Source organism: Fusarium musae, chromosome 4 (assembly GCF_019915245.1).
Source record: "Fusarium musae strain F31 chromosome 4, whole genome shotgun sequence".
In the NCBI taxonomy this organism is placed as follows: Eukaryota; Fungi; Ascomycota; class Sordariomycetes; order Hypocreales; family Nectriaceae; genus Fusarium; species Fusarium musae.
In genome coordinates this window covers 899,177-925,474 of record NC_058390.1, presented here as the reverse complement: position 1 = coordinate 925,474, position 26,298 = coordinate 899,177, and the positions used below count along the sequence as shown (strand labels likewise).

The 26,298-nt window shown below is 49.4% G+C and overlaps 13 protein-coding genes across 13 annotated transcripts; 5 read left to right on the top strand and 8 right to left on the bottom strand.

Annotated features, from left to right (window-relative positions):
* Nucleotides 1-401: 401 nt before the first annotated feature.
* J7337_005237 (uncharacterized protein) lies at nt 402-1,521 on the bottom strand (the record flags this gene model as incomplete). The annotated part of the gene is made up of 2 exons (XM_044822919.1): nt 402-1,371; nt 1,412-1,521. 2 exons carry the CDS (start codon nt 1,519-1,521, stop codon nt 402-404), a joined length of 1,080 nt encoding a protein of 359 aa, XP_044681410.1.
* Nucleotides 1,522-2,665: 1,144 nt separating this feature from the next.
* On the bottom strand, nt 2,666-3,297 carry ADI1 (1,2-dihydroxy-3-keto-5-methylthiopentene dioxygenase; the record flags this gene model as incomplete). The annotated part of the gene is made up of 3 exons (XM_044822918.1): nt 2,666-2,794; nt 2,846-3,217; nt 3,268-3,297. 3 exons carry the CDS (start codon nt 3,295-3,297, stop codon nt 2,666-2,668), a joined length of 531 nt encoding a protein of 176 aa, XP_044681409.1.
* A 690-nt stretch (nt 3,298-3,987) lies between these two features.
* J7337_005235 (uncharacterized protein) lies at nt 3,988-4,800 on the bottom strand (the record flags this gene model as incomplete). Its single annotated transcript, XM_044822917.1, has 2 exons — nt 3,988-4,542; nt 4,693-4,800. 2 exons carry the CDS (start codon nt 4,798-4,800, stop codon nt 3,988-3,990), a joined length of 663 nt encoding a protein of 220 aa, XP_044681408.1.
* Nucleotides 4,801-5,520: 720 nt separating this feature from the next.
* Nucleotides 5,521-6,042, top strand: HH3V (histone H3-like centromeric protein hH3v; the record flags this gene model as incomplete). The annotated part of the gene is made up of 3 exons (XM_044822916.1): nt 5,521-5,581; nt 5,645-5,769; nt 5,827-6,042. 3 exons carry the CDS (start codon nt 5,521-5,523, stop codon nt 6,040-6,042), a joined length of 402 nt encoding a protein of 133 aa, XP_044681407.1.
* Nucleotides 6,043-7,114: 1,072 nt separating this feature from the next.
* J7337_005233 (uncharacterized protein) lies at nt 7,115-9,168 on the bottom strand (the record flags this gene model as incomplete). The annotated part of the gene is made up of 4 exons (XM_044822915.1): nt 7,115-7,543; nt 7,594-7,855; nt 7,941-9,033; nt 9,093-9,168. The coding sequence occupies 4 exons, from the start codon at nt 9,166-9,168 to the stop codon at nt 7,115-7,117; spliced, it is 1,860 nt and encodes a 619-aa protein (XP_044681406.1).
* Nucleotides 9,169-10,641: 1,473 nt separating this feature from the next.
* Nucleotides 10,642-11,808, bottom strand: J7337_005232 (uncharacterized protein; the record flags this gene model as incomplete). Its single annotated transcript, XM_044822914.1, has 1 exon — nt 10,642-11,808. One exon carries the CDS (start codon nt 11,806-11,808, stop codon nt 10,642-10,644), a length of 1,167 nt encoding a protein of 388 aa, XP_044681405.1.
* A 1,325-nt stretch (nt 11,809-13,133) lies between these two features.
* RBX1 (RING-box protein 1) lies at nt 13,134-13,645 on the top strand (the record flags this gene model as incomplete). Its single annotated transcript, XM_044822913.1, has 4 exons — nt 13,134-13,232; nt 13,288-13,366; nt 13,424-13,494; nt 13,541-13,645. The coding sequence occupies 4 exons, from the start codon at nt 13,134-13,136 to the stop codon at nt 13,643-13,645; spliced, it is 354 nt and encodes a 117-aa protein (XP_044681404.1).
* A 330-nt stretch (nt 13,646-13,975) lies between these two features.
* Nucleotides 13,976-14,213, bottom strand: J7337_005230 (uncharacterized protein; the record flags this gene model as incomplete). The annotated part of the gene is made up of 2 exons (XM_044822912.1): nt 13,976-14,104; nt 14,163-14,213. 2 exons carry the CDS (start codon nt 14,211-14,213, stop codon nt 13,976-13,978), a joined length of 180 nt encoding a protein of 59 aa, XP_044681403.1.
* Nucleotides 14,214-15,882: 1,669 nt separating this feature from the next.
* J7337_005229 (uncharacterized protein) lies at nt 15,883-17,804 on the top strand (the record flags this gene model as incomplete). The annotated part of the gene is made up of 2 exons (XM_044822911.1): nt 15,883-17,168; nt 17,219-17,804. The coding sequence occupies 2 exons, from the start codon at nt 15,883-15,885 to the stop codon at nt 17,802-17,804; spliced, it is 1,872 nt and encodes a 623-aa protein (XP_044681402.1).
* Nucleotides 17,805-18,321: 517 nt separating this feature from the next.
* TIM8 (Mitochondrial import inner membrane translocase subunit tim8) lies at nt 18,322-18,666 on the top strand (the record flags this gene model as incomplete). Its single annotated transcript, XM_044822910.1, has 2 exons — nt 18,322-18,439; nt 18,503-18,666. The coding sequence occupies 2 exons, from the start codon at nt 18,322-18,324 to the stop codon at nt 18,664-18,666; spliced, it is 282 nt and encodes a 93-aa protein (XP_044681401.1).
* Nucleotides 18,667-19,244: 578 nt separating this feature from the next.
* RPL23A_2 (60S ribosomal protein L23A) lies at nt 19,245-20,235 on the bottom strand (the record flags this gene model as incomplete). Its single annotated transcript, XM_044822909.1, has 5 exons — nt 19,245-19,401; nt 19,451-19,542; nt 19,601-19,732; nt 19,793-19,854; nt 20,217-20,235. The coding sequence occupies 5 exons, from the start codon at nt 20,233-20,235 to the stop codon at nt 19,245-19,247; spliced, it is 462 nt and encodes a 153-aa protein (XP_044681400.1).
* Nucleotides 20,236-20,710: 475 nt separating this feature from the next.
* On the top strand, nt 20,711-21,586 carry J7337_005226 (uncharacterized protein; the record flags this gene model as incomplete). Its single annotated transcript, XM_044822908.1, has 1 exon — nt 20,711-21,586. One exon carries the CDS (start codon nt 20,711-20,713, stop codon nt 21,584-21,586), a length of 876 nt encoding a protein of 291 aa, XP_044681399.1.
* Nucleotides 21,587-22,032: 446 nt separating this feature from the next.
* On the bottom strand, nt 22,033-23,327 carry UTR4 (enolase-phosphatase E1; the record flags this gene model as incomplete). The annotated part of the gene is made up of 3 exons (XM_044822907.1): nt 22,033-22,674; nt 23,060-23,100; nt 23,282-23,327. The coding sequence occupies 3 exons, from the start codon at nt 23,325-23,327 to the stop codon at nt 22,033-22,035; spliced, it is 729 nt and encodes a 242-aa protein (XP_044681398.1).
* Between the last annotated feature and the right edge of the window lie 2,971 nt (nt 23,328-26,298).

Here is a 26,298-nt window from a genome sequence, read left to right as displayed (position 1 = left end):
TCGAGGGGCTCAAAGGGAGACGTGGAGCAAATGGAACTTGACTTGGATGGATTTGGGGCGCGTTGCTGCTGAGTCATCCAGAAGGACGGGGGTAAACTTTATGGTGTTGAATGGAATGTAAGTTAACCCGTACCTAGAGAAGTAGAGAAAGTAAGAGAGTAAAATGTTCAGCCCTTTTTCGGTCCAGATCCGTATCGATCACACGGCATCTCCTTTCAGGGTCCAGTAATAATAAGTACGTATGTAGTAAGCTCGTAAAAGAATTTGTGTTGTACGTACTGTATCATAGAATTAGCGTTTAATAGTCACTCCACCCGGTACGAGAAATCCAATTGCGCCTGCGCCTCAGAAGTGCCCTAGCACAGTAACCCAATAACTAACGACGATGTTCATCTCAAATATCAAGAAGCAGGCGCAGCAGCCTCGTTGGTTTCAGGTGCTGCTGCTGTTGTCTCTTCTCCAGCTTCTCTGTCATCGTCCGGTCCGGCTGGAAAGTTGAGATGCTTCCAATCCTCCAGCTCTTCTGTCACAGACCGCATGCGATCGCGAATGCTCTCAATTGCATAGCTTCCCAATAATAATCGTAGCGGCGGGTACGAGCAGTGTCCGAGTTGCCATACGAGTTCAGCGCACTTGATAGCGCTCGTGGGTCGATACTTGTCACCGAGCCACTGAACAATCCTCCGTGCATGTAGCGCTGGTGATGTTGGATGCCCGTATGTCTCGCTGGGTGGCTTCACAAGAAAATGACCCCAGGACGTTGGAAGCGACGTATCTTGCATCTCTGGTTCGTCAGGTCTCACATGACCCGGCTCGATGAGTGTAGCCTTGATGTTAAAGGCATCAGTCTCATAGAGCATGGCCTCAATTAGGCCCTCCACCGCATATTTGGTCGCGCAGTAAGGGCCCAGGCCAGGGACGCCCAAAGCGCCAGACGTTGAGCTGAAGATGAGATAGCGGCCTGCATTCTGCCTGCGGAAGTACGGCAGCGTAGCGTGAATAATGTGAAGCGTGCCCATGAAGTTGGTCTCGAACTGGTTGCGTATGTCATGCTCATCCTGGTCCTCGCAGGCGCCTATGACACCGTAGCCAGAGCAATTGACGACAATATCGATCCGGCCAAAGCGCTGGAGCGTACGCTCGATGACACGATTCACAGATTCGCGAGCGCGGACGTCGCACAAGGCGCCGAGACAGTTCTCATGGATATTCTCCATGTCTTTAAGACTTGTCTCGAATACGCGACCAACCGACGTTACCAAATCTCCATGTGAAAGCGCACATTTGACCAGGGAGTGCCCCATCTGACCCGTACCTCCAAAGATCTGTATGTACATCCAACGGTGAGCATATCGAACGAATGAAAGAGCGCTGTGCTGTGCAGGAGATAAATCATACCACCCAGACTAACTGCTTCACTGGGGTGTTGGGCTGTGGAGGATCACAGCTCGCAGGAAGCTGCGCTATTCGCGGCCTCGATGATGCCTCAGTAACGTCTGAGACTTCGGTTCGGGTATCCATCGTTTGCGTTGAGTCTTGGTATCTCCAATTGAGCTGTAGATTCCCGTTATTCAAATTTGTTGTTGTTGTTTTTGGCTGAATTGAAGAGAAGGTTTACTTTGAAAGCTGTAAACCATAAAACTCCAGGGTCTCGTGTTAGGTATGCTCCGGCGGGGTCCAAAACTGTACGTATCAGTGCTCATCGTAGGTAATCATAATATCCGACCTGTCAATTCTTTATGGTCAACCTCTACATGTTGACTGAACTGTCGCCTGGAACCTAATCTGGCTGAGAATCAAAGCATGACGAGAAGTATCAAACCCTTGTCTTGATTGTAAATTATGCTCTTCGAGAATGAATCCATGCATGTTATGCTTGGATATCCAGTTCATGCTTTCGCACCAAAGCTTGCCTAGTCCAGGTTGGTCGCTCAAGGTAACTTGAGAGTGTTCTAGATGCCCTCAGGCTTGATTCCAAGACAGTGCAAGGTTTGATTCGTCGAGGAACAACTAACTAACTTAGATCTTAAGAAACTACGCCTTTGCCGCATGCATGCTCTGACAGGATAACTCCCACTTACACGCCCCGCAACGATCCATGAAATACGCTGGAGCCAATGCTATGAGCGGTATTCTTTGCTGACCGTATGATGCGCTCAATCGTAAAAAAGCTTGCGGCCCTCGCGTAGAATAGATACGCAATGCAAGTGCCGTAGAATCTTACGGGCACTTCAATGAAAGCTTCAGTTTGGAACAAAGATGAATAAATGTTATATTTTATGCTATATGGAACCGGACTTCTCCAAACTCCCGCTAACTCATCCCCTCAGAAATAGATCGTAAATATCATATGGATGTAAACGATTGACAATCGACTTGCTTATTTAGACCCCCACCAATTTGCGACTGAGTTGTTTTCAGTTCACATCTCGCAAAACCGCTCACAAGTCGTATGTTTGTGGTTTGTGGTCTGCAATAGACAGGCCATGCAAAATGACGTAAAACAGCTCCCCGATCACGTCAACCCTATACTCTTCCGTCACGGCTTCAAGCGGCGATGTTCATGTTTGACGGTTCTTCAGTTGGACTGGTAATTCGGTCGTTCTCCTGGTACTTAGCACCCTCCACTACTATCAAATACTGTCTTAACTCCCACGTGGGCCTCTTACTGGTTGGGCTCGCCCAGGAACTGCTTCACGTATTCCTGTCGGTGCTCGTTCTTGTCGACATCGGGGCCTCGGTTCAGAGGCGTCCACTTGGGGTCCTCCTTGAACAGTCTCATGGCATGAACATACTGCAATCGTCAGCCTTTCTAGTTTACAGTAGAGTACGTTCATTGACTTACGTTGCTCTCATCAGTAGTGAAGCGGTGGTAAATGCCAGGAGGTAGGATAAGAAGGTCATCCTTCTCGAGCAACACGCGCACCCAGTCGTCATCCTTGCTTCGGACGTCAAAGTATCCACGACCACCACGGATGTATCGAATCTCCTCGTCCTCGTGCAGGTGCTCGGCGAAGAAGGACTTGACCTTGGTTTCGTAGATGTCGCCCATGGCTTGGGGAGAGACAGTGATCTCATCGCGGTTCTTGTAGCCACGCTCCTTGGCAAGGTTGTCGACGGACTCGAGCTCAGGGAGATGGTAGTAGTAGACGCCGATGTTCATGAGGTCGTCAACACTGACGGGCATGCCCGAGTTATGAGGGAGGCGCTGGTCGCCCTGTAATCTTTTGTTAGTTGGACCTTTCTGCAAAGAGAGGTTATACGCACGGGAAGGCCATCATAGAAGTAAGCTCGCATGGTTGTTGAGTTGTTCGACGAATATAGAGGTTCTTCGGTAAAGACAAAAGTATAGTAAAATGGTATTGCAAGACCAAAGGTGTCAGCGGGTGGAAGCTCTTTTTGAAGCTTTGAGATTGCCGGGGTCCCAAGCTGTTTATGTACCTATATTTTACAGTGTCCCAAAGGTTCCATGGCGGCGGGGTCTACCATGGAATGTCCGGCGAAGGCTAGCGACGTCAGCGCATCAGCGCTACACCAAAACGCAAAAGGTAAAGGTCCCCTGCAGCGTTGACATCACAAGCACACACGCCTTCAAAGGCCAGGCCCTCAATGGACCAGCTCGTATACAATCCAGAGGCTATGTTGGACTTGGGTCTTACTTGGTGCCCACTCGAACTACAGTGGGCGAACGGTACTAGCGCTTTCTTGCACTGATACAAATTTACTCTCATATCATGAGACAGCATCATGATGCCTACCTACTCATGTAAACCACAAATGACCGACCACCAGTTTTACCAGACGCTCAAAGGCTATTGTTCATTCCAATCTGACAACGCCGTAGTAAATCAACGCTATCGGCAATACATCTGTCCGGTACCATGCTTCCAAAACATACCAATCCTGAACGCCAATCCATAGCAAATATTGAGCATAATGGCTCTATTGTTTCTTGCTGAGACTAATCTCTTCTCTTCCCTTGACCCTTTAAAGCTCTCGGGGCGCAGCTTCTCGAGCCCCAGCAACCATGATGTCGTTTGTACTATCATCCGCATCAACTCGAGGTCGGGCCTCAAACAGACGCCTCCACCAGTTAGGAGGGTCAAGGGGGCGCGAGCCGTTGTGCAGGGGCGGGTAAACGTCAGAAAAGAAATACCAAACATGTCCAATAACGACACCCATGATCTCATCCTTAGGAATAGTGCCGTGCAGTACAAGGCTGAAACCCATCAAAACCCAGGGCAAATAAGGCGCGGTGAACACAAGTAAGCCGAGGAAGCTCAGTCTAGTCTCTGGGTTACGTCGGGACCATATGTAGACCAGCGTTGAGGAGAGCGGATGGCCGAGGAATGGCATGGAAACAAGGGGCGAGAGAGCGATCAAGGAGGCCATTGAATAAAGTAGGAGCCACGAGAAATGAGCAGGCGATCGACCGGATGACTCTTCTAGAAGGCGCGCATAACGTTGAAGGAAGTAGACGTGGAACAGTAGATCGAGCGAGAAGGGGCCAAAGTAGAGAAACGTCGTCAAGAGTCGCCAGTACTGTAGGAGATGCAATGTCAGCATAAGCGTTCGCATCTCAAATGTCTGTCATACAAACGAATTGCTAGGAAGAATACGAACCTGTGATTTCACGAATACCGCGCGAAAGCTGTAGAATAGTTGAAAAGGAGTGACCATCTGGCATTGTACCAGGGCACTAGTCAGAATGGTAGCGGTTGTCCACCAACGAGTGCATGTTGGCATCTCCCAGAACCATTGTTCAAGAGGTAGCCGGCCTCCATCCATGACCTGATCCATGATAAGCTGATTGGAATATCTTCCTTCGGTGATGCTGTAGCTGAGCGAAACAGCCAAGCGAGCGATGATCGGAGTTTGGCTACCTATATATGAACAAGGTAGTCTAGACGAGTAATGGATCTATTTCATAGGACGGAAGGAGTAGAGATTGAGCTTAGTATCGGTTAGTACCAAGGGCTTTGATAAAGAGCAAGGCGTCAGATGCTGTGAAAGTCTAAGCATGGAAAGTTTTGTTATTGAATTGAAAGATGACGGAATAGGACGAGCCACGTTGAGAGACTGACGGGTACCGGTAACTGAGGTGTGTCCAGGACCCCCACCATTCCATCCGAGAATACTGGTACGTACCTCGCCTGGCCAGCTCATGCTTCTGTAAGGTAAGGTACCTTAAAGGTAAGGTAGGTAGAATGTGGCGGTGCGGATGTGTGGCCGTGCATCAATCAGGTTCGCGACAAAGTGGCTGGAAATCAATTAAATAAAATCGCGGGGCTGGGAAGGCGCGCTCGCTCACACGGGCACGCTCCCCATAATCGCGGTGGTTCTTCCCACCTTGCGATTCCACAACCAACACTCAATTTCGCTTTTCTCCTACAACCTCCTTTCAACGAGAATTGCATTGATCGAACTCGAGCGTTTTGTGCAAGGCATTTGCTTCACTCGTTTTCCGCATGTTACTGTCTTTGCTGTAAAGCTCTTTGTTCTTTCTTCACGCTCCTTTCAATGCCTCCCAGGAAATCTAACGCTTCTGGCGCGGGCAAGTCGCGGCCGAGTGACGTTCAAGGTACGAATTCCCAGAGACCCAGACTTGTCCTAGTAGCTCTTTTTTTACTTACAATGTCACTAGCTGGCGATCCTGTTCCCGTTCGCGCAAAACGTCGATATCGTCCTGGCACAGTCGCTCTTCGCGAAATTCGACATTACCAAAGTGGCACGAAACTGCTCCTCCGAAAGCTCCCATTTGCGCGCCTTGTCAGTTACTCGACGCCTCAAATTTCGCTCAATTGGAAATTAACACTAGGTCAACAGGTTCGAGAAATCGCTTTGACGATGCGCCCACGAGACGAAGGTTTGCGCTGGCAGAGTCAAGCCATCATGGCACTGCAAGAAGCTGCTGAAGCTTATATGGTGCATCTGTTCGAAGATACCAATCTATGCGCAATTCACGCCAAGCGTGTCACAATCATGCAAAAGGATATTCAACTAGCAAGGAGGATACGCGGTATCTGGGGTGGACTGGGTTAGAGAAGGGTTTTGCGGAAACAACATGTGAAAAACAAATCAAAAAAGAGTCAAGGATCTGTATGGTTACTCACGTTTGGTTTTGGGACTATGGATGGCGTCGGGGCGCTTCGAGATATACCTGCTGGCCTTGTGTGTTGGCTGATTTACTTTGCTTTCTTGCTACCTACTACTTTGAGGGTTTTGTCGGCTTCAATACCCGAACCTGGCAGAAAGAGCCCTCTTCTGTAAATGTAATATTTGCGGTCAATCAATTGTCATGTTCGAATTTGTTACCGAGGTACCACCAACTCTTTGTGTCATGTTCAAGGGAGCTGGATATTCTTTGTTCTCCCCACGCTGAGCAGTCATTGGCTGAGAGCTCATGACTGTTAGACTGTCACTGACGTAATAAGCAATTCAGACTCGAGCTCCCTCTAGCTCTCGACCTACACTCAAAACTTTCCTTTCCCAATTACATATCACCAATTGGCTCTATCATTCTCAAAACGAGCTATTTCTATGAACATGTATCGAGCCTTCAACTCTCGAGTAGCCTTCCGGGCCATGAGCCGAGGCATTGCCCCCGCGACTTGCGTAGGAGCTTTCATTGCAACTCGACCCGTCATTCGTTGTGATGCCCCGACACTTGCTACAGGACCTCCTTCACGCCGACGTCCTCTCGATGTTTCGCCTGATACGGTTCGTCAGCTTTCTAGTGGAAGTGTTGCTGGTTGGTCATCCTTACCTAGTGTCATATAAATCTAAGCTCACTGTCTGTCTCAAGGATTTGGAATCGGCGTTGTAGTAGCACTCTTTTCCCGCACCCTTGCACTTCTCACTGGATTAATTGCCTTTTCTATCCATGTAAGTCACCTTCTACCAATAGGCTCTCCCGACGCCGTCTCACATATAAAGGTTGCATCTCGCTGGGGTTTGGATATTCCTCGGACTCTTGGCATCGAGAAGCTCTTGAAGAATAGCTCGGTATGGAACAAGAGCAAGGAAAGGCCACTATTCACTGCGTCGTTTCTTGTAACATTCATCCTAGCTACCTTCGTACGTCTATAGTATTGCTCAGGCCCTTTCCGTTACTTCACTCAACGTGCTGGGTCTCCCTCTTGAGCCAGGCCAATGTCACGTCGTCTCCCTCGAAATATTCTTGCGTCTTCTCCAGAACCTTTGCGTTGTAAGTGTTGAGCCACTCCTTCTCTTCAGACGTGAGTAGCGTTGTGTCGATCAGGTTTCGGCAGTACGGCACAAGCGTCACGTACTCGAAGCCCAAGAACGGCTTGTCACCAAAGGAGTGCTTGGTTTTAACTTCCTTGACGAGGACCATGTTTTCTATTCGGATGCCGTACTTGCCATCTTCGTAATATCCGGGCTCGTTTGAAAGCACGTTTCCTGGAGCCAGTGCTACTTCAGCATACTGGACACGTGTGCCGATACCAATGGGTCCTTCATGGACATTCAGGAATGAACCAACTCCGTGACCGGTACCATGTCTGTAGTCCAACCCATTTTTCTATAGTCTTGTTAGAGTTCACACTTCACGGGTTGCCACTAATAACATACCCAAAGATGTTGTCTTGCCAGACTATCGAGTGCGAAGCCTGTGGTTCCCTTGGGGAAAATGGCTTGATCCAAAGAGATGTGGCCTTTCAAAACTAAAGTGTACGCCTCCCTCTCTGCTTCTGTAGGCTTTCCAAAGTGCAAGGTACGAGTGGTGTCCGTGGTACCATCGCGGTATTGTGCTCCTGAATCGCAAAGGTAGATAGCTTCAGGGTCGATGGTGGCACAGTTGCCACGCTCAGGGCCGTAGTGAATGATTGCAGCGCTGTACCCAATGGTTAGTGACAGCTTACAACGCTTAATGGTCAAGTATCATGAATATCTCTCGTGTCGCTGTGAATCGAACTTACTTTGCGCCGGTAGAGGAGATGGTGGGGAATGAGAGTCCAACAAAGTCCTTCTTTACTTTTCGAAGCTCTTCAAGTTTGTCGGCCGCTTGCACTTCATCAAGCGTGGCCTTCTTGTTCACAAGCTGGTCCTCAAGCCAGGCAAAGTACTGGATGAGTGCAGCGCCATCTCTCACATGACAATCCCTCATACCCTTCAATTCAGCCTCAGTCTTAATGGCCTTGGCATCGCCAATTAGACTCCTGATTTCATCGACCGAAGAGTCTCCTCCCAGAGCACGCTTAAGTGCCCATGAGCCTTTGTTGGAAATGAGGAAGTTGCCAGTAGGAACCTTGTCGCCAGATTTGCTCTTTGCAGCATGAGCGGCGTGCAGTGCCTGGGCGTCGTCGAAGATAGTTTCGTATGGCTTGATGTCGACTTTGTTCGAGGTAAGGTGCGAGCGGCACTTGTCGTCCAGCTTGGCTTCGTCGATGTACAGCTTAGCAGCATCAGGGGTGACAGTAGCATACGCGAAGAAGACGGGGTTGTAAGGGATATCGTTACCGCGCAAATTGAATAGCCAGGCGATCTCATCCAGCATGGACACTAGAAATCCAGGGGAGTGCTTCTTTTCCAGCTCCTGGCGGACCTTGGTGAGCTTGTTCAGGACAGACTCTCCAGCAAGCTCGTCAGGCTGAATGATTACTTGTTCCGAGGGACGAGAAGGACGCTCATCTCCCCATACCAGATCGACAAGGTTTCCATCAACAGGCACAAGCTCAGCTCCGCCATTCTTTCGGATTTTCTCAGCAAGGTTCTTAGCAGTTGAGCCGGAGATGAGTGTTGGGTCAACGCCAACATTCTTTCCACCAGAAGACTGCTCTGCAGACCAGTCTTGCCACGTAGGAACGTCTTGGAGGCCTTGTTTCAGAAGTGTCCAGTTGCTATCAAGTTGAGATGTGGCCTGGTTGAAGTAACGACCGTCAGTAGCAAGAGCAGCAGACTCGAGTGTAACAACAGCACATCCAGCAGAACCAGTGAACCCAGAGATATAAGCACGTCTGGCATCACAATCTGCGATATATTCAGACGAGTGGCTATCCTCAGAGGGGACAACTAGAAGCCATTGTTAGCACTGCAGCAGTGAACGGCAGGTGCAGATCATGAAATCTCACTGTAAATCTGAACATTGCGCTCCTTCATTAAGCCTCTGAGGCGATTGAGCCTGGAGGTAGTGTCGAGCTTGGTCATATTTTCAGATGAGGCCCAACGGCGAGAGGATAGGCGTGAAGCTGCGGCTAATCGTCGTGGAGCTGAACGGAGGAGTGAAGTCGCAGTCTGAAAAAGCATTGACAATCAGACGCAGGCAACAAGACACCCCGAATGGAGAGAAATACACTCAAGGCTTGGAGATAAGCAATAGAGCGAACTGGGAGCTCAGGTCTCAAGGTCTTCACAGATAAGAGTCAGTACAGTGTCAGTGGCAAGAGATATCTTGATTCTTGAGGGGTGGCTGGTGAGATATGATGAGAACAATCTGAGAACTCAGAAGGACATTTCAGCAGAGACTGGAAGTATTCACACAAGAGTGAGGTTTGAGTATCATGGGGAAGCGTAATTATGAGGAGGACAGCTAATGAGGGGCTTGGGGATGGAGTCATGACCCAGATAAGTTGCATGCTTTGGACGATCTTTTGTTGGCTTGTTGGCTCACTTACCTTGATAGTACAAGTTGAATTGATGCTGCACACAGAGGAAATGCCGCGAACACAATCACCCACGAACAAGAAGAAACGAAACTGATGAATCTATCCTCAGTTGCAGAGAATCGAGCTATGAAATCAAAGGTTGATGAGTTTCTCGTCACGAGAGCAGGGAACCTAAGTGAGGTGTTCCATTAGTGTCAATCAAGTATGTACCCACCCTGGCACCTTCCTCCATGAGTGCGGGCAAACCTGCAAGCGTGGGATGAATGGCGGGGCAGGAGCGGATCTTTGGAATGACCGCTACCCCGAAGCAAGCCGCACCCCAGACTTTGAAGACATTCAGTTCGTCCTATTAATGTGTTGGCGCTACTAGTTAGGGGATATGTTCCAGGCAAAAGTGCCAGTCGATGGATCTAGGAACAACTAGACACTGGAAATAGTATCTATATATGAGAGCTTGGTCTCACTACTTCGATCTGTTTCAGTTCCTTGAGAGTGTTGCATTTATTCCCTGGATATGCCCAAGTCATTCACTCTTCCAACGTCAAGAATCAATTGATGCGTTGAATCAACAAAGTTGAATCAACGGTCAAATTTGTATTTAAGTCTAATCTCGCGTACGATATACGTTCCAAAGAAACAGGGGGGGTTCTCTCTTCTCCTTCGCCAAACCCCACGCGATCAAGGCTGCTCCATTTTGATACAGGCGCCATAGATACGGGGAGATCAATCTGTCTCTAGATCAGAGGTGCCTCTGTTTGATTCGACTGTATAAGTCAAGTTATGATCCCATCATCTGTTGTCAGACCATTCGTCCGTTCAATATATCTTCAATCCTCTCTCTGATAACGCCAAAACTTAGACACAATGCCGCTATACCTTAACCCTAGACAATGAAAACCGTCCCGCCAAATATCACGTTCCGTTGATGCCGCCTGGGAATTGATGGCAGTTAAAAAGCTATGCAGAAGAGTTGCAGTAAAACGCCAAACGAATGATGACTCCATGACACCAATTCTTATGAGAACAAACGCTGGTCCGCTCCTGGCGATCCAGTGCTCAAGTCCAGCTTGAGAATGCGCCGAAGATCGTTTTCCATAGCTTGGAGGTTGTTTGAGCGGCCATCGCAAGGAGCTGGGACACTAGGAACACTCCTGGCATAGTTGTAGTGTTGAGCAGGGGGTGCGGGCGCAGGTGCAGGTGCAGGTGCAAATCCAGTAGGGGCAGATTGAGAGGCATTTGTTCCGTTTCCGATAAATAGGAATTTCTTTAGGGCCTCAGTAGGATCTTCAGGTACAGCGTTGGGTTTCGGCTGGGTGGCGGATAGATCAGTAGGAGACCGAGCAGAGTTAGACCGAGCAGCCTTAATGCGCTCTTGATAAGGTGTCGAAAACGCCGGGCCCATGGGACGACCTGGAGTCCCGTCCAGCTCAACACTGTCGATACCACCAGACTGGAAGCGTGTTTGGGTGCGGGCTGTCTGAGGGAGAGTTGCAGGTTTTGGGATGCTACCATGCCCAAAGGGAGACTGGGCAGAGGGTGATTCAGTGACGAGGCCTGAAGGGCGGAAGCTGCTAGTGCTCTCGCTGCGTTGACGTTCCTTCTCTTGACGGTGGGCACGAAACATGAAATCAAGCGGAGATTCCTGGGCACCTGATGCACTCTGGCGCAAAGGAGTGGGCGCTTCGGTATCGGTAGGTGGCGAGGGTTCCTGTAGGATGTCTCGAGATGTCTTGCTGACGCTAGGCGACTCGGTTACCGAACGAGAGACAAAACTAGGGAGAGGCAAGGCAGATGGCGCAGGAGATGCATGGAAAGTGGCTCCGGCAAAGGCAGAGACCGACTTCATGGATGAAGATTGATGTGGTGGAGTGCGACGACCAGGCCGAGCAGACTCAGGTGAGTGAGGACCATTCTTCCCGCGGTGTTTGTTGTTGTTGTTATTGTTATTATTGTTTGCATTCCTAGGTCGCTGTTTCGAATTGGTATGGCTCAGCTGCGCATGAGGAGAATCGGTACCAGCTCCCTTCTGAGGAGTTCGTGGAGCGCGATCGTGACGTGCAGGATCAATTGAGGCGACGTCATTCTCCGAGGCATAAGCCTTCTGAGCAGCAGGACGGCCATTGCCACGACCGTTACGACGGCGGGCGGGAGTGGTTGTAGGCTGAGATGGGGTCTCACTCATTTCGTCTGTGGCGACAGGTTGAATCGACCAAACGCAAGGGAAGACACAGGATGAGAGTCGGCTGAGGCTAAGGCTGAGACTAGACAACAGTCGAGTCGAATATGCGATGTCCCGTAGTTGTTTGACGTGCAGCTGGCTAGCTGATTGATTGATTGATTGAGGCGTTCGTTGGTATCTGGCTTTGCGACAGGACCAAAGAGGACTCCAAAAGAAAGATCGGGCCAAATTAAGATGGTGGTGGGGTGTATGAAAGAGAATATAAAATCGAGGCAGGTGTTACGATTGAGCATAAAGCAGTTATTATTCTGGTGAAGAGAGAGTCGACTAATCTGACCATGGCTGTACTGTAGGAGAAAGTGTGATGTGGATGATTCAAGATCAAGTAATGAGGGGGAACAACAAAGAAGTGAAGGGCGGAAGCGCCTGGGTTAATATAAGAGTCAGTCAGGTCAGTCCCCTCACGTTAAGTTAAGCGCAAAGCATACCTTGGGTGTGCCCGGGCCAAGCAATGACGCGGGCAGATTCTGGGCGTTGCCAGCACAAAGAGTGGGTCAGGCCAGCGTTTAGCTTCAGCGCCTGAAGCGGATGTCGCATCTCACAGCCTTGCTTTTGAGCAAGAGAACCTTATTACTTGACTCATTTGACTCATATACTCTAATGAAGTCAGATATTTCAAAATAAGTTCAGACCTCAAACTAAAAAATACAAAACTAGAGCATTTAAACAAAAGTATATCATGTGCGTAAGGCTTATATGTTTCGTTTCTAGCGAATGGAAGTCCCATCACGACTGATAAGCGATAGGACCTCTGTGATCGACCCCGCCCCGCCACTCTCCCGCCGGACGCAGCCTGAATTAGGTGAGGTGACCTAAGGCTTGAACTCCCGTCCTCCAGCTGCCTGCCCGCCTACCTAGAGGAGCTCTGCAGCATCCGAAGCCTTTAGAGCAGACGTTCAGAGCCGCATCATCACTTGCTAGGAACCAAATTCACTGTGAGTACCCTCGCCTTGCTCGCGACTGCACCATCAAGGTACATTTTCTTTCAAAAGAGAAAATCGTGCCCGAGGTTTTTATTTATCCTCTTCATATTGCTGACAATTACAAGCATTCACAACTCTAGAGATATTGATCTATTGAGCAACCAATATCCGTACGTCTCCTTACCTTCAACCCGAAACCGCGCGGGACATGTCCCATTTTCCATCCTTGAAGATTAACGGCATATGGATAATTCTGACTGCTTCTAGCAGAGCAGTGCATCTCGATATCCGTCAACGAAACCAACCCTAGCGTGGTCTTCCGGGTTGACCAGCCGAGTGCGAAACATGGCCGACGTTGAGATGAGCGATGCGCCCGTCGCTAAGAAGGGCGAGGCCTCCGGCAGCAAGAGCGTCGAGGGAAAGAAGAAATTCGAGGTCAAGAAGGTACAGACTTGCCAGTTGTGAGCCTCCCAGAGTCATGCTGACCGAAGACGAACAGTGGAATGCGGTCGCTCTCTGGGCATGGGACATCGTTGTTGACAACTGTGCTATCTGCCGAAACCATATCATGGATCTATGTACGTTTACTCGGCTTCTTATTGGATGTATATCACAAAGTGCTCACAAATCATCAGGCATCGAATGCCAGGCAAACCAAGCATCCGCTACAAGCGAAGAATGCACCGTGGCTTGGGGAATATGCAACGTAAGACTGCTACGCACCCTTTCTTTTCATGTCATTCGGCTAACAGAGACAGCATGCGTTCCACTTTCACTGCATTTCGAGATGGCTCAAGGCCCGATCTGTTTGTCCATTGGACAATAGGGACTGGGAGTTTCAGAAGTACGGCCGATAAAGAGAATGCGGTCGATGTCCGAATGTGATGGATTATGAAGAAAAGAATAAGACATCTGCAAGGAAACAGTATTATTTGGGTGTCATAATCAGCCTCGAGGGGCTGCAGAGGTCATGACACAGCGAGGCCCAGTACACCGTACACAATCTATTGATTTCCTTTGCTTGCAAGATCGTATGCGTAACCCGCTGGAAGCCACTTGACTGGATGTTTGTTGTAAAAGGGCCAGGCCGGCACCACGACAAGGAAGGTTAACGCCGTGCCTCCTAGACCTAGGTAGACCGCGAGCTTGATATCTTGGAGGATGTAGCCGACAACGAAGGAGATCAGCTAGTTATAATCATCAGCCAAACAGTCCTGCGAGTTATCAGGAATGACTTGGAGGGGAAGAAGACGTACGCCAGAAATGACAAGGAGAACTGTAGCAAGGAGCTCGGCCAGCTTCTGTCCTTCAAAGTCCTACAGTGGAGCTTCAGTCAGCTGTTGATCAGGTAAATCGACGGGCGGGATCGTGTACAATTTGGCCATCGACGAGGTCTCGGATTTGATCAAGGGCTTGTTCGGCCATAGTGGATGATGGTCGGGTGGGAGTATTCGTCGTGTGTTTGTACTGTGTCTGGAGATGTTGTTCCGTCGGATTGAGATCGATGTGAATGCGATCGCCAATAGTGTCAAGTTCGGAATTGGTCTCGACACCTGGCTGTTAGAAGGCTCATAGACTAGTCCGCTTTCGGTAAACAAGCTTTTGCGGGCTGGAGAAGATTCGATGTCTAAGCGAATGAGGACCAAGATGCCGTAACCATGAATAAGTGTGAGTAATATCCTGATGATCAAACTGTGATCTGATTATCCAGATGCACTTGCTCCTCTGCCAAAGGACAGCGTTTGCAGTTATTTGCTGGGATTAATGCAGTGGTGCTCTGGGGAATCAGTCATTCTGCTGGTCAATCAGCTGAGATGATCGAGGTTCCTGACAACTTACCCTACACTACCTGACAGTGGCGAATCGGCTCTCAAAGCCGGATAGGCACAACAGGGAGTTCCTGGGTTCTAAACTAGGCCTGACCAAGGACAAGCCTGATATCTAACACGGACACGGACACCGATGGTCCAGACCAAGCTCATTCTGCAGAAGTAAGTGTCCCAAGAGAGGAAAAGTGGCGGCCTCTCCCCGTCTTGTCTGGCCTGTAAGAGCCAACGAGTCATCCTGGATGACCTATTTTTTGCTTGTGATAGCACACGGCGATTCGGTACCCGACACTGGATACCACCAGGGACAATTTTTTTCTTCCTAGCCCTTCGGTTCCCACTTATAGTATATTAAGTTCCTCAAACTCCTCTTAAACCCAACTTCACCCTGACATCGTCGCTGTCGACAATAAGACCTCCTTTTGTACCCAACATTACTTGTTTTTCTTATTCACTCATGTTTGTTTTGGCCGTGCACTATTAACCGGGTCTTTGTTCTGTCCAGCAACGAGAAAATTTCTCGTCTGGCTAACCGTGCCAGTATCGAAATTGGCCCTTGACCTTAGTTCCCTCAGACGATAGGCCCTGGCATCGTCACCCTGCCTTTATTCCCTGCCAAGGCCCAAAACAAATTCTGGTTACTACAAATAAATCAGCCTGATTCAACTCCTGAGATCGAAATCCACTTGCGCCAACCGAGTACTTTATCGCGAAGCCTCCTCTATCGAATCTTAGCCGGCTTCTCATATATTTCAATTGCCTTCAATCCTGTTGGCATCCCCGAGCAGCCGCTTCATCTACGCTATCATCCAGTATCGGCGTCTCGCCATTATCCCATAACAGTTTTCAAGTTGGCTCAACTCGCCTTCTCAAACGTTTCCCTCCCTTCGCTCTTCGGTCCCAGCTTCTGGGTCTACAGCGGAGTAAACAAGAAGCCCCCGTAACTGGTCTTTAGATCGCATTACCCATTATTCGTCTTGAGCCAGTACATATTTACTCTTAACAACCAGCAGCCATTGGCGACAACCGCCGAGCAGAGCTCAGTTTTGAACAAACACCAACTCGGCGCGCCCATGCCGCGCCGGGTGCGACGTCTATAAACGCCTATATCAGACGACCCTAATTGGAACAACAACAAGCTATGGGATTCTAATACCGAGTCCGTAATACACCTTCCGCCCTCCTCGAGACATATCCATCTATTCTACACGGCCATCGTTAGAGCCAATATAGTCAATATCAAGCTACAAACCTAGCTGAACACCAAGATGTCAGACCACGAAGAATCCGCTGCCCAGTCTGGGTACGATACTCCCGTCCCGGAGCTCGATGATCACCGCCACCAGTCGGGTTCAACGCGAGTTGAGCGCCCTCGCCGTGGCACATTCGACAGTCTGTATGGTGCCCGACAGCTCGAACCTGAGCCCCCCGCCCCTCCTGCGATTGTAGTTCGCGATTTCGAGGAGGCCATCATCGATGAGGAAGTAGGTGACCTTTCACCCACTGCTCGTCGCAGTCGCCGACCTACTGTGGATTCCACGGATCGATCTGTCTCGCCACCTAACTCGGTCAAGGCGTTTGCCCAGGCTCGCCGTCGAGAGCGGGACATGTCGTTCTCGGAACCCAACAAGCCTGATATCGAAGATGTAGCCAGTCGAGCCATGTCTATCTCAAGCAAGCGCAGCTACCGAAGCAAGCCTCGCACAATCGACAATGATGCTGCTAGCCTCTCAACCAACACAACTGCAGAGGAGGATGTCTGCTTCCCTGTCAAGGAGAGCTATCACAAGGACCACCTGTATATTGACTTTGACTACCTTGAGAACTTCATCAATGAGCAGGCAGCTGAACGCGCCGCAGAGCGAGCGGCAGAGCGCAACGCAGCCGCTGCCGAGAAGCAGAGCTTTGAGGATATGCGAACTCAGCAGAATGAATCCCGCCTTCAGCGGATGGTCACTGTTGATGGTGATATCCTGGAACCGGTCTCGGATGACTCAATGACCCGTGAGAAGACGAACCAAACAGCGCAGACTCATGCCGAGGGGTCAGTTGCTGAAAAGCAGCCTGCGCCTATCGACCCTAACCGGTTCAGCTTCTTCTCTTCGGCATGGGAGTCAACTATCCACGCAGCCGATTTTGGTGATCTGGTTCTCCCAGGAGAAGATCTTCGAGGCCTTTTCGAGCTTCCTGATGAAGACGAAGATGGTGTCTGGTGGCTCAACGTCAATGCGGCTTCCAAGGAGGAGGTTCAGAGCATCTGCAAAGCTTTTGGAATCCATCCCCTGACAATTGAGGATATCATCACTCAGGAAGCTCGCGAGAAGATTGAACTCTTCCCGTCGTACTACTTTGCCTGTTTCCGTTCTTTCTCAGTCGTTCAGGAGCCTGATGGCATTGAGTATGAGCCTTTCAACACCTATGTCATCGTGTTCCGCGAGGGCACACTGAGCTTCAGCTTTGAGCCCAACTCGCACGCGGCCCAAGTTCGTAAGCGAATCACTGCTCTCAAGGATTATGTCTCTCTCAGCAGCGACTGGATCTGCTATGCTTTGATGTAAGTTTATCTGTAAACACGACTTGTAGAGACATACTAATTGTTCACAGTGACGACATTGTTGATTCCTTCGGACCTGTCATTCGCCAGATTGAGCTTGAAGCGGATGCTATTGAAGACGAAGTGTTCGTCATGCGTGAGGATGATTCTAACTCATTCCTCCGTCGCATTGGCCGGGTTCGCAAGAATTGTCTGGCTCTGCTTCGCCTACTCGGTGGCAAAGCAGATGTTCTCCGTGGTTTCACGAAGCGATGCAATGAGAACTACAAGGTCACGCCAAGGATGGACATCGGCATGTATCTTGGCGACATCCAGGATCACGTTGTGACCATGGCCACCAATTTGGGACACTTTGAAAAGATTCTGTCTCGCGCACACAGCAATTATCTTGCTACGGTTTCCATCAACAGCATCGCGCAAGGAACGCACACCAACGAGGTTCTGAGCAAAATCACTTTCTTGGCCTCGATCCTGGTCCCCCTTAACTTGGTCAGTGGTGTGTTTGGAATGAACGTGCCAGTTCCGTTCGCAACCGTTGCCGCAAACAACTTGGCTCCTTTCTTCAGTATCATTAGTTTCATGGTTTTCCTGTGCATCATTTTCATGGCCTTGGCCCGCTGGAAGCGTTACATCTAGCGAAGGCGATGCATGTGGATGTTAGATGCACATGTTGGTTCTGAGAACCCTGTCGGTCGTTACCATTGTTTCTTTTCCAGTATAGAAGGGTGTTACTCGGCGGCATATTCTGGCTAGAGTTGTTATGTGAGAATTGTTTTAGAGCGGTACTATGACTACTTGTTGGTATTTATAAATTAGACACTGTTATAGAGAGCTTCATGGCGCTGGATCGTCTGTCTTGAGCTGTATGTGGTGGTGAAAGGACTCTCAGTATGCCTAGTAATTGTAATGCATCGGCTTATAACTGTTTCTTTGAGTATCTACACGACAGGCAGTAACTGTCATACAAATCAAACCTGCTTGTTTCTCTTGGTGAAAGTTGAGAGTGGGACTACGAACCTATCCGTGGCCCATTATTGGTCAGTTGATTAGACAGTTGCGCATCATCAAAAATCTTGAACTTTGTGAGCAGAATCTACAACAAACCAACTTCAACTCCACGCCAATCACGACCAACCTCTTCACAATCGCCAAAATGAGCGCTCAACAACTTTCCATCGATAACGCCGACCTCGAGAAGCTCAACGATAAGGATCGCCTCGAGCTTCGCCAGTTCCTCGCCAATGAGCAGCAGCGCTCCCAGATCCAAGCCCGTACGTACAACACCGAGGAAGACAAGATACAATACAGAATCGCTGACGAAATGTCATTTTTAGAAACACACAGCTTGACCCAAATGTGCTGGACCAAGTGTGTTCCTGGCAACATCAAGAACCCCAAGCTCGAGAAGTCCGAGGAGACATGTCTCGCCAACTGTGTCGAGCGATTTCTTGACGTCAACTACCTTACGATGAAGCACCTCAACGGCATGCGCAACTAAGAGGCTGATTTCAGAATGGAAGTAATGTTATTTTCAACTATGTATTACGAGATTTTTTGTATGAATAGAAGGGCCGTGGTCAAAGTGGAAAATTCAGGTTGTGACCACGACGGACGACTGAGCCTATGTTGGTCAAAGAGACTAGCCATTGGGCTATGTACATCACGAACGGTTTAGAAAAAAAAACAGATCTCAACCATGATTGTTTGGGAAAGGTTCATCTAAAATGGTTATGCCCCGTCTTGACTTGACTAGCATATTGTTCATGTTTATATGTCACCGTAATTTCCACGAACTATTCCCCAAAAGTGGTTGGAAACAAACAACGCAAAAGAAACTTACGGCCCCTAACTACAAATCACACTCACGTATTGTCACTCAAATCATATCAAGGCAGCATCTTGGACGACTAAGCGGAGCCGTGTCCCGGGTGGTATTGAATTCATGATCATTTGCACTCTCAACGAGAAGTTCTTTTTACGCCTATTCCGATGCCCATGCCTTGCATTTTCAGCAGGCCAGAAACCAACCCAAAGACACGCCAGAGAAGCCAGGAACCCACAAGCCCGGTGGTATTTTTAGACGAGAGAGAGCTTGTTGGCAGCAATGTCGAGAGCATCGACATCAGGGGTCAGGCGGGCGTAGGCCTTCTTGGTACCGTCAGGGCGGATAAGGGTGTTGACCTTGACACAGTCAATGTCGTAGAGCTTCTTGAGAGCAAGCTTGATCTGGGCCCTATATTGAGGTTAGATTTTGCTCGGATATTGTTCTTGGATATACTGACTTGTTGCTCTTGATGTCGACAATGAAGACGAGGGTGTTGTTCTCCTCCATCTTCTTCATGGCGCTCTCAGTGTTGAGAGGGTGGACAATGATCTAGAGTGTGGTTAATACAATCGTTTCCCCAACAGATCTCATTCCAGGTGAGACTAACCTTGTGCTCATCCAGACGAGGCTGGTGAGGGATAGATCGGCGAGGGTACTTGGGGGCTCGCGAGGTGATCAGGGTCTTGGGGCGGTGGAAGGAGGTGCTGAAGCGAGCCTTGACCTTCTTGTGGGAGTTGGACTATTGACAGTGCGTTAGCATATTGGGACGGTTGACTGCGGTAAAATGTTTTCAACTTACGCCCTTGAGAGCGGCCTTGGCGGCATCCTGGGCCTTCTTGTTACCCTTGCCCTTGGGCTGAACTGTTATTGAAAGCATCAGCATTCGCTCTTTTTCAGAACTCGCAAAATCTGCTGTAGCATGATGCGGTAGAGTATGAACTCAGAGGGTGAGAGTCGAAGAGGAGAATCAGAAGATGGATCGAGTCGAAAGGTCGGCAGTGTCGAAGCGAAAGAGACAATAACGTAGAAGCGAAACTGATCGTTCGGTTATAGCAGTTGCTGCAATTGATGTGGTTGCATCGAGGCGATATAATGATTTGATCTCTCGAGAGTCGCCATAACATCGTCGTTCAAATTCTTGCTCAATTTCGCCTTCACCCGTCCAGTTTTCTTCTTTTTCCCTTTCTTCTCTTCCCTCTTTGTTGTTTCATATCATGTCGTACCTTTCTTGTTGGCGGCCATTGCGTCGGTGTTGTCGAGGGCACAAGATTGTCGGGTGTGCTGGTTGTCGTCGGAGTGGTCAAAGGTTCACAAACAGGTTGGCTGAAATAAAATCTATTTATTTTTTGTGATTTTTCGCAATTAGGGCAGATGTGGTCCCACTCCTCTACATGATGTGATTGGTTGAGGCTCGGATCAATATATTTGACTTAGGTAAGCCAATTGCAAAAAGTCATCGAGAGAATGAATGTTGCACTCAATCACGCGGAATTTTTGGGCAGTTCGGTCGATTAATAGGAATCAAAATGCTCTTCCAAGACTTATAGCTCACTGTAATCTGCTGGGTCTTCCCTGAGGAGTTGCACGATTTGAGAATTGGTGAGTTTCAATATTACTCTTCTCTTTACCGAGACTAACATGAAAATCATTTCAGATTTCGATGAATTAAGGGGTCAAGAGGTCAACACACAAGGGCCATTCTCATTGCACTCTTAAAATGGTTTCCAAGAAGCAAGCAAGGCTGAAAAGCCTTTCAAGTGGCCGCCCGCCAACTGTCAAGTCCTCACGGTCAATGTCTAGGAAAGCCAGCAGGAGTCTCATCAACACTCATCACCAACTGGAGAAACAACGTCGGCAAGCTGCAGCCAAGGGCGACACGGTCACCGAAACTCGCATCGCCTCAGAGATTGCCAAGCTGGGTGGTCTTGACCACTATCAGAAGGCCAGTTTGCAAGGTCAGAGTCTCGATAGAGGAGGCGACACGTCAAGAGTACTTCTGGAATGGCTCCCTGTGGCAGAGCTCAAGAAGCGTGCTCAGCCGTTTCATATGCTGGAGGTTGGGGCATTGAGTACTCGTAACGCATGCTCGACAAGCGGTATCTTTACTATGAAGCATATCGATCTCAACAGCCAGGAGCCAGGCATCACAAAGCAAGATTTTATGGAGCGACCTCTGCCCAGAGACGATTCTGAGGTGTTCGACATCATCTCTCTGAGTCTAGTGCTCAACTTTGTGCCCGAGGCCGAGGGGCGTGGACAGATGCTTCTTCGGACTCTCTCCTTTCTTCGACCTCCAGCTGAACCAGCAACTGGTTCTGACGAACCCTTTCCTTGCCTTTTTGTGGTTCTACCTCGTAGCTGTGTTGATAACTCACGATATTTTACAGAAACTCGCTTGGAGGAGTTGATGACGATTCTCGGCTATGCATGCACCAAGGCCAAGATGACTCAGAAATTGGCATATACTCTTTGGAAGAGGATCGGGACCGTCTCCGAGAAGCGGCCAGATTTTACAAAGAAGGAAGTCAATCCAGGACGGACGCGGAACAATTTTGTCATGACGCTCAAAGCTTCGACGAGTCATTCAAACTGAAACGATGAGGGGAGACACGACAACGCGTGGGGCCTCGACGAGCTGCATATGCGGAACTGCCCAACAAGCTATCAACACAGCAAAACATATGGAGTTTTGAGCACGCGACAATTAACTAGCTGACACGGTACGAATGTTTAACTCTCGATAAGAGGATCCTATCTACACAGTTCTTGGAGAGCGCGTACTGTGCTGTGCTGTATCGTCTGGATCGACTATCTGCAACTTGCTACGTCGCACGACTGATAAGGTGCATGGTGACACTTATGCAGCTTGGGGACACCAGATCACCAGTAGACAAGATCAGCTGGACGGTGGTCTTAGTTTTTGAGGGGGGTAGAATTCCCTAGCGAGCTGCTACTCTTGCATCTCCGCACAAAGGTCCCACGCTATTCGACGATTATCATGTCCCCACACCCTGAGCAACCTTTTCCTGCAGCCGTCTATCATACTCCCAAAGAAGCGACCTCTGAGTGCTTGAACTCGGTAATGGCGAGCTTGGACAGAGGTTCGTCTGGCGGCAAGGGCGCATTACCGGGACGAACAACGGGCAGACTGCGCATACCAGCCCCAACAGCAGCTTTGACCTCGTTGATATTGTCGCTCAGGAAAAGCCATCGGTTGACGTCCTTGTGCTCCGGGTGCTCAGAAATGATCTTCGCGTAGCTATCAACCTCGGTTTTGGGGCCCGCATTAGTGGTATCAAAGTAGTCTGCGATAAGAGGCGTCATATCTGACATGGCGGAGTTGGTATGTGAAAAGAGCAACTTCTGCGCGGGGACTGAGCCGGACGAGTAGATGATGATCTTCTTTCCAGCCTGGGTGGCCTCGCTGAAGAAGGGCTCAACATCTGGGAAGAGGGGCGCCACGATGTTGCCCGACTTGTAGCCTTGCAGCCACAAATAACCCTGGAGCGACTTGAGATAGGCGATCTTGACATCACGCTTCACGAGGTCGCGGACGTGCGCTTCAAAGTCAGAGCGCGAGTTGCGATACTCTTCGGGAAAGGCATCGCGGTACTTTGCGAACTCTGGGCTATCCCACTCTTGATCCAACACTTTGGGAAGTGCCTCGAGTGCATACGGAAACTAATGACAACAAACAGACCTTGGTCAGCAGGCTGCAGTGTTGTTGACATCGTGCATGCCATCACGAAATGGGTAAAGTCGGTGAAGAGTGCAAAGGGGCTGGGAAAGAAGTGCTCGGCTTGAAATTTTCAGCTGCACGCGCCCGAGACTTGCGCAACTTGGCAGAACTTGGTTCGGCAGCGTGGACACTCGGGATCTGGGTACAAAGGCCGGCAGCTGGACGGAGGACGTCCGGAAGAGGAGGCTGGGACGAAATTTGGTGGGATCCATACGGAGGTCCGGGCCCGGAGGCGGTAAGGGGGACGGACGGAGGTGGTACATGGGTAAGGAGAGTAAAATCGGAACGGTTGCGAAGTGAGACAAGCAAGAAAACGGGACGACTCACGAGAACGTCTTTGACAAAGGAGATGGGACAAACGGTTCCTTCTGTAACATGTGTTATTATGGCTATTCTGAGTGTATGATATCCAAGCAAAGCGCGGGTGTATAGTAAGGTACAAAACATATGCCAATATAATGAATGACAACTCAGTCTAAAACAGTCCTTGCAGTGAACAAAACACGCACGCAGTCGCCAACAGCAACTGTGGAGCCAGTTTAGTCTTACCAATGTCAAATACTAGAACGTCGAAGTCATTGAGGTTGAGCGTCATCGTGAAAAGGAGTTATTTTTCCGTAAGAAAGCGGTCAAGCCTGGATATTGACACGTCCAATATGAGAGATGAAACGGGTGAATTAAACCGAAAGTAAGAAAGAAGAGATGACAAGAAAATTCTGTCAGACACCAATTCCGATTCGGGATCCCTGCTACGATCTTGAAGTGAGGAAGAGAGCGTGCGTGCGTGGAAAAAAAACCAATATTGGCAGTGGCAGCAGAAGGACCTTGTTCCTGGATTCCAGAGCGGGCCGCTATCTAGCTTGGCGCCTTTTGGTGAGGTGATTTCCTTGGAGGTTTAAGATCCTTGACGAAGCATCCGTGTTAAGCTTGATGCAGCTGGGAACGTGGGTTGATTGAGATGCAATAGTAGATCGAATCTAATGCGAATGGAGAGTTGGTTTGCAGCCATGTGAGCATTGGAGGAAAGGCGGTCAAGAGGTGAGGTTGGTTGGGTCGAGGTGAACCGGCCAATGGCGTGTTAGTATTTCCTGACTGCAGGGTAAGGAGGACAGCGAAGAGGCCTGTTGTGAAGGAACTGGATAGAAGGACTTGGCTGTGTTACAGGGGTCGGCGGCCAGATCCGAGGGAATTGGATAGGCTCTGAGGGTTACAATGGATCTCTAATTAGAAACCTGTTGACGAAAATGACAACTGGCAGTTCATCTGTCACAGGTCGTGAACTAATAGATCTTTTCGTATTCAAGGTCTGATCTGGTCTGCTTAGCATCGTACAGAACACGTCTATAGAGTCTAGTCTATGCCGGCTGTCGCCAAACCCCGTGTCACTGCAGGCTGTGGTCCCGAGGCAAAGCAACCCAAGCTGCAGCTCGATACGGAGCTTTTAACAGATCCCCTGCTGTTCCCGAGCTGAAGTGGCCAGTTCATGCAGCTTCCGGAACGCAGCAGTGAGACAGCCCCTGGCAACGGTGAAAGAAAAGAAATGTGTGTTGTCCACAGTCGCAGCAGGACCCTTTTTCTCTCACCATGTTTGGTGGAGTCTCGATTCTTGGCCTCGTGGTAGATGGGGATCCGGTGAGGGTACTTGTGAATAGGCGGCCCCTCCTACCGCTGCACATGTCACTCTGTCGTCCAGCCACTTCAAGATGAATGAAAGGGTCTGACCCATCACCTCACTTCAAGCTTGTGGGCCACAATTTGCTGGAGCTTCAGCTCAATCCCATGACCAACTGTATTGTAGCTACCCTGGACAAGAGCTGCAACTCTCACGCGATATCTGGAGGGCAAATCGGTTGAGTCAGGAGATCATCCTCGATGATGAGATTCAATCCCTTCAGCGTCTCAGTTTTCCCCTCGTTATCCCTTGTAACTTGTTGCCCTCCTCTATCCCCGCCCTTGTTGACAAGATCCGCGCATAATAGCATGTTGTTGTCACTATAAGTAAATATTGTGTTTCCGATATGACAACGAATCAGAGCCGGCAACGACGTGACTTGAGACAGCTAAACCACGTCCAACCGAAATAGGGAGTCGTGTCTAGAACAATTTCAACGTGCAATTGTGCAACATGTAGGCTTAGAGCGTGAGACTTACTCACCTGTGACCATCGTGACATGACCAATGTTCATCATCTCATCTCCGTATTCCATTTTCACTGAGTCACGACTCAACAAGTCTCCTGTCCTTGGAACGCCGATATCGAATTCCATCCCCATATTTGTCCGGACTCCACCACAAGGCGACAGCAAACATCAGATCTCACGAGGCCCGGGGACCCGCACCGAGTGTCAAGTCCGTCCGTCCGTCCAAACAAACCAGTACGCACAGTTACAACACAGTATCTGTCTTGGCTTGAATAATAATGGAGACTAGAGACTGGAGACTGGTGAGTAATCTCGAAGAATTCCATCATCCGAGATTCGTAATCCCATATTCCCTGAATAATCTCATGTCCACGTATTTTGCACCCCCGCTCTGATGGAGACGAAATGCCGTCATTTCGTCTCTCGAGTCGAAATTCAAGGTTCGTTGCTCTTTGTTGTCTTTCTTCCCAAAATGGTATGTAGCATCACAGTGTCCTGACCGGCAAACCTGGCTTTGTGCACAGCTGTTTCGTGTCATGGTGATATTTTGTGAAGATTTGCACAGATTTGTGCATGGCTGAGCAACACGGACCCTTGAAAACCCATCCAGTCACGTTTTATGATTGACGACAGATCGTTACACGCAATTCCTGCCTGTCCAAGCTCCAAGCCAGCCTTGGAAGCATAGCCTGTTCTGACGCACGCCCCTTTTCTATTTACGGATGTAATCACCAGCACAGTAAGATCTCCTTGCACAATCCCAGTCCCCTGATCATTATTTGGAAGCTTCTGGCGTTGGTTTGTTTGATGACACATTCACACTCGGCGGCTCAAGAAACCATCTGTTTACTTTTTGGCGGCCGAGTCTTATTGTCTGTTAGTTCATCTGGTCCCTGAGACGAAAGGGTCCTCATGGCACCGGGGGTATGCCCACTGGAATGCAGGATCCAGGAGTGCATGACCCAGTGACCAAGCTGGGCCAATTCACTGATAACCTAGATTAGTAGACGAGCAAGGGTGTAAGCGTTAAGGCGTCAGAAGGGTGATCGACAAGAGACTGGCGGCAAAAGTTGGAGACTTGGAACTTGATAACCAGAGATAACAAGGGTCTTCTGCAATCGAAGAATTGGCAGGCTTCCAGCTCAGGAACGAGAGAAACGTGGCACAAGATCCAATCAGTTTTCTGCATAGTCTAATTGCGTAGTCGCTGATAGCGATTGCCTCAATTCCCCGACTGCAATGTTGGCTGAGCACCGTCTGTCCGTCACTCGGACTGTGACTGTACCGTGGCGCCGACTATCTAAGAAAAAGCCCGAATTGCGTTTGAGACGGATCAAAACTGTAAACCGAAATAGCGATAGAGAAAACGAGACGAGACCCTGATTTCGGATTCGGGATAGTCAAGTATGGGCTCACTTTTCCTGT